The 10351-nt window shown below is 59.3% G+C and overlaps 1 protein-coding gene across 1 annotated transcript; it reads left to right on the top strand.

The window, feature by feature from the left end:
- The first annotated feature begins 7235 nt into the window (after positions 1–7235).
- LOC115526480 (insulin) lies at positions 7236–9115 on the top strand. The gene is made up of 2 exons (XM_030333862.1): positions 7236–7495; positions 8879–9115. Exons 1-2 carry the CDS (start codon positions 7236–7238, stop codon positions 9087–9089), a joined length of 471 nt encoding a protein of 156 aa, XP_030189722.1. The 3' UTR covers positions 9090–9115.
- Positions 9116–10351: the final 1236 nt, after the last annotated feature.

Consider the following 10351-nt stretch of genomic DNA (forward strand, 5'->3'; position numbering starts at 1 on the left):
CTGTTCTCCGGGCCTGAGCAGACCCTGAGGGGCAAGGGGGTGGGTGCAGGGATGCCAGGGTGGGTCCACTTGCTCTTGAAGGCCCGGTGCCTTGGGGGGGGGGGTGCAGTCCAGGAGAGGGAGCGAGACCAGGAGCCAGTGACCTGAGCTCCTGGCAAGGCCCCCTGGCAGAGACCCGGCTGAGCCCTGGTGAGTCTCTGCATCCAGCGAGGCCATGAGGGGAGATGCCTGTGTTCCCCTTGAGGGAGCCTGCCCTCGGGCCCGGGCACGGTGAGGCCCCCAGTGCAGGTGGCGTCCCTGGGCGCCTAGGCACCTGTCCGAGCCCGGCAAGAGGGCCAGGGCGGCCATTCACAGATATGACCAGCAGAGGGCACCAAAGCCCCACTTTTGATGCATGCGACTCCCGCGGTCCAGGCCCGTCGTGCTCTCTGAAAGGATCCGTGTCTCCCAATTCCTGCCATTGGGCACTCTCCGGGGCCTCGGGGAATGCCCGATGGGCTGGCCACCCAGGCTCTAGAGGCCTTGAGGTTTAGGAAGGAGACGGGCTGTGTAGTGTCTCAGGACCCCAGTCTTTCTGGTCCAGGCTTCTCCGTGGGAGCAGCTGGACAAGGTACCAGGTCCCCAACATTCTGAGAAAATCTCCAGGGTGATCCTGAGCCCCGATCCCCAGAAATGCAGAGCCCTGGGGTGGAAGGGAGGTTCTTGGGGGTGACTTCCTTCAGCCACCCCCTCACACACACACACACACACACACACACACACACACACAGTGTGGCTGAGCAAGCCGAGGTCAGCGGAGGGCCAGGCGCCCACCCAGCTGGAGCTCTTGCTGAGGGTCTGCAGGGCTCTGAGGGACTTGAGGCTGGGGGCTGGGGGGTGGCCGTCACTGTCAGGCCAGGTGGTCCCTCCCCTTGCTGGTACAACCTCAGTCCCCGTAGCCCGAAGGCTTACGTGAGGCAGGGACTCGGGGACCCAGGGGGCCTCCGGAAGGGGTCCGGCCAGGCCAGGGTTCCCTCCTTCCCGTGCTACCCCCTGTCCCCGCCGGCTGCTGGCAGGAGAGGGGTCAGTGCCAGAAAGAACATTTTGGGGACGGAGGCAGACAGGGGTCTGGGAACCGCAGACATAAACAGGGAGGTGGGGGCCTCCTGCCTGCCTCCCTCCACCCAGCACTATTGTTTCTGGGTTCTTCACAGGGACAGGAAGGCAGATTCCTTCGAATGTGGAGGCCGACCGAAGCGTGTCCCCATGTCCCCTGCAGCCTAGTCAGGCTCTGGTGGTGCAAGCAGCCCCACCCTGCCTCAGCCCAGACTTCCCACCTCCTGCCCGTGTGCAGTTGTGGGGGGACCGGTCCCAACGGTCTCCCTGGGGCTCCCCAGGAAGCTGGGCCTCGGGCCATATGACAAGGTCACCCCATAGTCCCCACCCTTCAAGGCACTGGGCTGACCACATGGGGTCCTGGGGGCACCGCTGGGTCTGTGGCTATGCTGCACTTGGGATCCATCGGGCCGGGAGTGGACATAAGTCCTGTTCCCCCCAGCTCCCTGTACCTGGAGGGGCTCAGAATTTCTAGACCCAAGAGGCCCACCCCCGGACCAGCCACACTCAGGGCTCCCCATCTGTGACCCCACGAGGGGTCCTTCCCCACCGTGCCTGTCTCTGGGCCTTGACAGGGAGGACAGTAGGGCCCCCAGCCTGAGCAGGGCGCAGGGGGGAGGGGGGAGGGCTGGCCCCGCCCTCTCCAGCCCCATGTGGAAGAGGCTGCTGAGCCATCAGAACCCGGGGGGGAGGGGGCCACATTCGCCGGCCTCACTCTGACCCCCTTCCCAGCCCATCTGTGTTTTTGGAAAACAGAGCCCGCGCCCCAGCAGCCCTGCCAGCTTGTGGCTGTTCACGCTGGGACTCAGAGCCCCCCCTTTGTTCTTCAAAGGCCATCCTCACTTCATAACTTGGCCCTGTTCCGGCCCAGCCTCCCGCGGGGCCACCTTGCCTGCCCCCCAACGCCCAAGGGGGGACCTTGGAAATTCTCTTCCTTCTTTAGACCTCAGGTTCTGAGCTGTGGCTCAGTCCCACGTGGATGCTCAGTGGGCAGCAAGAATGGGGCTGGGAGGAGTTGAATTTGGGAGGTCCTGGAGTAAAGCTGAGTCTCTGAACCTGGAGCTCTGGCTTGCCCTGTCCTCCCTGACACTCTCTGACCCTCTATGGCCCTCCCTAATCCTCCGTGGCCCTCTGTGACCCGCCATGACCCTCCCTGACCCTTCCTGGCCCCCCATGGCCCTCCATGGCTCTCTGTTATCCCCACTCTGGCCCTCTCCAACCCTCCCTGGCCCTCCCTGACCATCCCTGGCCCTCCTTGGCCCTCTCTGGCCCTCCCTGGCCCTCCCTGACTCTCCATGGCCCTTCCTGGCCCTCCGTGGCCCTCTGTAACCCCCCTGGCCCTCTCCAACCCTCCATGGCCTTCTCTGGCCCTACCTGCTTCTTCATGGCCCTCCGTAGCTCTCTCTGGCCCTCCATGGCCCTCCCTGGCTCTCCATGGTACACTCCTGAGGTCTGCTCATCCTGTCTAAGGAGATCTTCAAGAGTCAGGGGTAGGGAAAAGGTGGAAAGGCCCTCTCCAGGGCCCAGAGGGTGGGTCGATCCTTGGTTGCTCCCTGGGGGTGCTTCCTGGACCCCAGCCCAGCTGTGGGAGAGGAAGTGGCAGAGAGGTCAGGCTCTGGTGGAAGTTAGCTCTAGTCACACAATCAGCTCATAACAGAAGGCAAGCTGGGAGGCTTCCTGGAGGAGGTGTCTTGTGCCCCTACAAAGGCATCTCAACCTTGAGGACAAGTCCATGTCAGGCTGTCGCTATGGGTGGAGCAAACCTAGGCCAGGGATGGCTGTGAGTCAGGTACAGCCCAAGCCGCTCTCTCTGGAGTCACAGTGACAGCTGTGTTCACACAGAACTGGTGTTCCCCGGGCCCTTCTCCATGGCTGGGCATGCACTGGTCCCGGTCAAAAAGAAGGGACAGGCTAAGGTCTGGAGGACATGTGGGCACCTCCCCTCCCCTCAAGCCTCAGCGTGTTGGGGCCAGCTGGAGTGTCGGCCTGGGCTGGTGCAAGGCTGAGGGGAGAGAGCTGGGAGGCCAGGCAGGGGTCGTAAGTCCTTGCTGTGCTGCTTGTGGCTGTGTGGCCTTGGGAAAGTTACCCTGAACGTCTCTGGGCCTCAGTTTCCTCATTTATCTGAGGGAAACCAGAGGAGACTGTCCCTGCCTTGGCTGCTGAAGGGTCCAGTGTGGTGGCAAGGCATGTGGTGGGGGTGGGGGGGGTGGCGGGGAACCGGTCCCGGGGCCTGCCGCAGCAGTGATCAGCAGGCCTGTCCCGGACACCATCAGTTCCTTCCCCAGCAGGACAGACTTCTTCCAGACCGTGTTGCCACATCATGCACTGTCCCCCATGGGCCAGGTGTGGGGGGGAGGGGTCACGGAAGGCCAAGGCAGGGCTTCAAGCTTAGCGATCTGTCCCGACTCCGCTGCTTGCTCCCAGTGTCCGGCAAACTGCTTGTCTCTCTGGGACTCTGTGGCACAGACACAGTACCATGGATCTGGTTCTCCTCCCAGGATCGTGGGCAAGAGGAAGCTGATGCAGTCCCCACATTGTGGTCCATGGGCATGTGGGGGCCCTTGCCAGGAGGGCAAGCTTCCCAAGGGAGGAGACTCAGGGCTGGGGTCCTGGGGGGCCTACACGGAAAGGAGAATGAGGTCAGCTGAAAGAAATGGAGAAGGGAGAGCAAAGCCACCGTACAACCTGGGGACCTGTTGGCCCAAGACCCCCATGGGGGAGATATCTTTGCAGCTCCTGGGACTCCCCAGACTACCAGCCCTGCCCTGGCTGAGCTCCCTCTCCCCAAACTCCAGAGCCCTCTTGGGTAGTGACTTTTACCTGCAAGGGATAGACAGGCCTCTGGAGGCAGGTGTCCCAGCACTAGCCAGGCCCTGTGGCTTAGCTACCAATGGTCTAGGATGCATCTCCATACAGTCTCAAGAAAGAATATTCTAGTGCCAAGGGTTAGGGGAGTCAGGGACAAATACACATTCACGTCGGGAGAGCAGAATAACGAGTGTTTATTAGCATTTACCCTGCACCAGATGCTGGTGTCTGGGCCTCTGTGCACCCCGACATGGGACCCATGAGGTTCAGAGGGTGAACCGACCTGCCCACATCCATTGGCAGAGCCAGGGCTTGAACTGGGTCAGCTTCCAAGCCTCCCCTACCCATCCCTCTCCCCCATGTGCACACATAGCTGTGTGAGCAGTGCAATGTGGCCCCTGGGCCCTGTCAGGCTGGCTCCCCCAGGGCCCTTGTGATGTGACCTTGGGACTTCAAGGCTGTGTGCAGCCCCCAGCAGCCTCCCCTGGCCTGTCAGACTACCTGCTGCATGGACACGGCAGAGCCATATGGTATCCGACGGTGCCAGGCTCCTGGGACAAAATCTAGCGTGTTCAGAATGGGGCTCCGGGTTGTCTCAGTTCTGAGGTTTGGTAAAGTGATGTAGTTGCCCAAAAGGCTATTACTGATTTAAGGAAAGGTGGGTTTTCTGAGGCTGCGGCTGCACTTCTACAAGTAGCCACAAGGTGTCAGGCTCGGGCCAGGTTTGGAAAGCCCTGCTGGGACGAGAGCTCAGACAGCAAAATTCAGCCCATCCCTGCTCATCCCAGGGTCTCTGCCTCTGGACGGGGTCCCAACATTCTTCCTGGAGCTTCTCAGTAATATATCTGATTTTATTCTGATACGAATGTAATACAGGGCCCTCTAGTTTTCAGAACACAACAATGCTTCTGGAAGGTGGTGCACCTGTGGCTTTGGGCATCCACCTTGCCACATCCTTTGGTGTTGGGGAGTCCCCCAAATGGGGGGAATTCCCTTATGCCTCCCTCCACCACCTGTTCTGTAATTCCAGGATGGAGGTGGATAAGAGCCTCAGATCTGAGCACAAAAGGGTAGAGATCACCTGTACCCTGATGCTGTAGGGGGCCCCCTCCATAGACAGAAATGTACTTTTGCCCCCCAGCCCTCTCCTCAGAGAGTCTCAAGTTGTAGTGTCTAAAACTGGTGGGTTCTTCCCGCTTTAATTCTAGAAGCGGCCGCCAGGTGTCAGCATGAGGCCGCTCAAGCAGCCGAGTGGAGGAAACCTGGCACTTGGGCTTCCTGGGGGTGCTCCAGGACTCTCTTGAATAAGTGAGGACCTGGCCAGAGACCCAGGAGGGGATGATCTTCTCCCAGGCCTAAAGGCAGGAGGGGCAATGAGGTTATTATTATGAGGTGTCCCTTCCTCCCTGCACTCCAAATTTGTCCCTTGTGTGTTCCCTCCCACTACCTGTATACCCTATAGGCCATGTGCTCTCCTTCCACCAAGGAAAACAAGTGGAATGTAGGGTTGTGGGTCACAAGCCCCACACCCACTTCCCTGACCCCCAAAGCCTCTAGTCTTGTGTCAGTGGTGCCATGGCTTAGCTAGTCCTCCAGGGGTCCTCCCCACCCAAAACCCTTTCCTCTGCTCCTTTCCTCTTGCTTGAGCATTCTGGGCTCCAAGATTTTCATAGACTAAAATAATCCTGCATGACTCTTTTTTGGGCCAGGCCTGAGATGGGAATCCAGATCAAGGCAGAATTCAGATTCAAGATACCGTTTGGGAGCTGGGAGTTTCCACGTTTTCAGGAGTTTGATCTGTGGGTTTGAAAGGCCACTTCCCTTTCAGCCTTTTAGCTGCCCACCTTCTCAGTCTGGTGAGCCTCCCATGAAATCCTCATGTCTGGCTTGGGGTCAGCCCTTCACTCTCCCTAGCCCCACATGTGGCTTGGCAAGTCCTGGCTAAGTTTTCCCATAAGAACCTGGCAATAGCCCCTTGAAACATCTGGGCATCTTGCAGCAGATAGCAGGGGACAGCACAGGATGCAAAGCCTTCAAGCCACAGAGCCCAAAGCAGAGTCAGAGCCCATACAAGCAGGTGACTGCTGCACCACAGGAACTGTGGACTGCTTCACACTGACTCCCTTCTATGTGCCCAGACCTGACTTAAAGCCCTTTAGCATCCCTTCGTCCCTCCCCATCCAAGAGCCCAGCAAAGGGTCCCTCCTGCCCTCTTCCCATGAGGTGGTGTGGCTCTGGGGCATCTGCATCCTTTGGGGCACAGCTGCCAGACCTGAGTACCCCCCTCAAGTCTCTCTTCCCCACCAAAAGTCTTATTCTCTCCATTGGATGTCCCTTCCCTTTGGCTAAGGAAGGGAGTTCAGGTGATGGCTTGAGAGAGAAAGGGAGAGGGAGAGTTAAACCCCAGCATGTGCCAGTAAGCTGGGTAAACTGGGGTGCAAGGGTACTGGGAGGATGGGAGTGGTGGCCTTCTGGGAAGTACAGACGTCTTTGCCTTTCAGCGAGTCTTTGCTCTGTGGTCTGCTCTCCCTGCAACCTTGGGAGAGAGGTTTAAATTCCCAGTGAGATTTAGTCCAGTCAGGGCAGCACATCTGCTGGGCCCTCCCCCAGCTGCTGATGGCTTTGAGGCTGTGCTTCGATTGGAGTTTCAGCCAGACTCAAAGGCTGTGAACCCAGCATCCCACCCAGGGTGTCCGTGATCAAGCAGGACTGGTGCTCAGAGCTGCCATCTGCCATCATGCATGCGGTGCAGGGGGGCCAATCAGGAGTAACTGGTGAAGGGAAGAAACTCCAAGACGAGTCCCCTGCCCTTGAAAGAAGGAGGGACATGACGACGTTGCACTGCAGCTGCCTTGGGAGCACCTGGAAAGAGGTTTTTCTGATCACTCTCGAACCCTGCTTCATTCTGCATATGGCCCATCGCCATTTTACCCGTGCCACGCCCACTGGCATTCCAGGGTGTCAAGTGACTGCCAGGTGTCAATCTCGGGAGGCCCCGCCCACTCTCCACCCCTCCAGATAGTCCCACCTCCTAGCTAAAGGGAGTACTTCCGGTTAATGTCCACGCCCACACACGCCTCTCCGTGGGGTTAGGGGGCTGGCCAAATCTCCACCCCCTAATGCATGTGCCCTGGCGTGAGAAGGTGCCACAGCCAGCTGCCCAGTGACCTCAGCACCACTGAGTGGGCACAAAGCTACCCAATTTGGAGGGGCTCGAGGAAAGGCGTGGAGGGGACGAGGAGGTGAGGGGCAAAACTGTAATTTCAGTTGGCATTTGAGCAGGTGCCGTGGTCAGCGGTGGAGACCCTCTCCCGCTTCTAGGGGCTGTTAATATGCACACTCTAAAAGTGCCCTTCATCGTCTCTCCAGCCTCAGCCTCGTCCCCCACCTCCTCCTCCCCGTCAACCCGGCTGGAGGGTCTGGGCACCACAGCCAGAGCACCCCCTGCTTTGGCGGCGACTGCTAATATTGACCCGACCAGCAGATCATCGGCCGGGCAGTTTCAGCAGAGAGCTTTGGGCACCAGTGACTCCCCCGTCCTCTTCATCCACCGCCCGGGAGCTTCGGGGACTACGCAGCGACTAGAGTACAGGTGACCGGGCTTCCCTCCCTCTTGCTGCAGCCTCTCAGTGTGAGAGAAAAGCTGTATTCTAAGTGTTGAGGCACGGGTGGGCTGGGGGCTTGAGGCAGCTAAAAGTATCCCCGTTTCGCAGGAGGGACACACCTCTGCTGCAGGAGGAAGGGTGAGGGCAAGCTTCCTAAGAACAGCCTCAACTTTGGAGGGTACAGGAAAGACAAGTGGGGAGGGGGCTTTTCCATAGGTGCCCGCAGAGTCACAGAGGCTTTTGCAAGGAAAATAGGTTTTCCTTCACTAATCTGCCAGGCCAAGTGGGAGGGGCAGGAGTGGAGGGTAGGGCTGCCCTTCCCAGCAGGAGTGAACAGCTGTTTTTGCAAATGTAAAGGGCATGGCTTTTCTGTGTGAGAAATTTGTTCTTGCTGCACCACCACCACCCCCACCCCCCTACCCCCCCACCCCCCGCCTCCCAGTCCCAACCAAAGACAAACAGGACACTGTGCAGAGGGCCGGGGGCCCAAGATTTTGGAGCAGTTTTTTTTATACCATTTTAAAAGCAAAGCACCCCCCTTCTCCCCACTCCCTACACCTCCTGACCATAACCAAAGAACCCCACTAAGTATTTGGACAGGGGAGTGAGAAGGAAGAGGATGAAGGGCAATGCGGCTTGTACCCATGGCAGGATTAAAAGAGTAAAGCTTCTCTCTCCCTGCTGGCGGGCCCAGTTCTCCTGTTGCCTCTCTTGCCCACAGAACTGAGTGGTGGGGCAAGGGCAATTTCCCGGGGGAGTGCATGATTCTGTCCCCTCCATGTGGGGTTCCAGACTCCTCCATACACCCAGTGTGGTGTTTGTGGGGACAGATCTCATTTCCCCAGGGAAGCTCAGTGTCCCACTGTACCTCTCCAACCATCCAGGGGCTTTCTGAATACAGAGCTGTGCCCTTTGTTTTGTTCCTGACCCCCTCCTTGCTTCCACCCAATGTGGGAATGTTGGAGTTGGGGGGGGGGGTTCATATTGTGTATTGTGATCCCCCAAGGCATGCCTTTCGTGTGCAACCCCACCCCGTGCCCAGGCACAAGTCCACACCAGCCAGGAAGGGGCAGGCCACCCAACAGAAGGGTCTCCTGCTTCTGTGGGCAAGCAACATTTTCAGGCTTGGCTGCTGGGAAGTCCAGCTTTAGGTGAACTGTGGGCCTCTTCCTCCTTCCCTTGTACTTTGAAAGAGGGGGAGCTAGGCAGCCATAAGGACAGGAAAGGAAGCTACTACCCAAAACCCTGGCAAGGTGACTTTCAGGCCTCCTCACTGAACAGCCAGGGGAGGAAGAGAGGACGGGGCTCCGGCTGGCAGGGGACTTGTCTTAAAAGGGTTCATCTCAGGAACACCTTTGTGTTTCCCCTAGGGGCCGAAGAGTCACTGCTGAGCTCCTTGAGGAGGAGGTGGATCCCAAGACCCAGGGCCCGGCATCTCACCCAGCTGAGCCCCCAGCCCAGGCTGCCCCCCAGCTGGAGCCACAGCCCGAGTCACAGCCAGCCAGAGCTGCTGGAGAACCCAGCCCAGAGGTGAGCTGCTGTGGCCTGTGGCCCAGGCGGTCCCCTCGCACTCAGAACTGAGGCCTGTGGCCAGCCCCAGCCCCACAGAGGTGAGTGTCTTCAGACCCCCAGGGCTGTGCAGAGGTGTCCGCGGGTTCAGCCCTCCAAGTGTCAGGGTCTGTGCCAGGGCCTTGTTTCCTTCAGTTCATGGAGCCCCTCTCCCCTCAGGCCCAGGGAAGCTGGGGTGTATTCAGAGTCACACCACAGGCATCTGTGAGTCAGGGGGTCTGCTCCTGGTGCCTGCCTGTCCCTTGGTGGCTCAGGTGTGGGTGCAGCAAGCCCCTTGCCATCTGGGCTCCACAGCCATCCTTGGAAGGGAGCTCCTGGAAGAAGAAGGGCAAGGGAGGTGGACAGGGCAGTCCATGGGAGCGGGGTGGGGGGGGCAGACAAGGTGGGGACAGAATTGGAGGAAGGGGAAAGAAAACAGGGAGGGAAGAGGGAAAACTCATCAGTTGTGAATCAGGAGACCCTAGGAAGGCTGGGCTCAGCTGGGGCACATGAGACCCAGGTCCTCCCTGCCCTGGGCTGCTGGGCTGTGGGACCTCACACGAGTGGCTTGACCTCTCTGTGTCCCTATTTGTCAAAATGGGTGGCAGTCGCAGACCTCCTGACTGCTCAGTTGTGAGAAGAAAGGGAGGTAGTGGCCCAAGGACAGCAGGGGCACTGCAGTGAGGCGGAGGGCCTTAGAGCCCCGGTGTCAGGATTCCATTGTGTTCAGCCGGAGGGGCTTCCTGTGTGTGTGTTCGAGTGGGGGTTGGTGGGGGGGGACTAGAAAGCCCTGGGGCCAGAGTGCCTGGGACACTTCTGGAGCAAGCTCCGTGGTGGTGGCCACAGCGGTTCACAGTTCACTGACAAGGTACTGGGGTGGGGGCACACGCTGAGCTGCCCTGGAGGGGTGCTCTGCGCCAGGGTCTTGGGGAGCTTTGGAAGTGGGGGTGGGGCGGGTGATTGTTCTTGCGCTGGACCCACAAGTCACAGAGGCCACCCTTCAGAGCCCGCAGGGAGGGACCCAGCAGGTGACCCCCTTCTAGGCCGGTTTACCCATCTGAGAGAGAGGCCAAGAACATTCTTTTAAAGGGGTCTTTATTCCAGACGCTACATAAAACAGTACAATAGCGGCCTTGCCTGGGTCCTTCCCCAGTGTGCCAGTGCTCAGCCCCCTCCCCTGCGCCCCCCACCCGACCCCTACCTACTTTTCGGCTTTTGGTTTATTGATCTGTGGCCTGTGGTGTCTTGTGCCCTGGGTAGCTCGCGCTGTGGGGTCCTGGTGGTTCCGGGTGGAC

Source organism: Lynx canadensis, chromosome D1 (genome assembly GCF_007474595.2).
Source record: "Lynx canadensis isolate LIC74 chromosome D1, mLynCan4.pri.v2, whole genome shotgun sequence".
NCBI lineage: Eukaryota > Metazoa > Chordata > Mammalia > Carnivora > Felidae > Lynx > Lynx canadensis.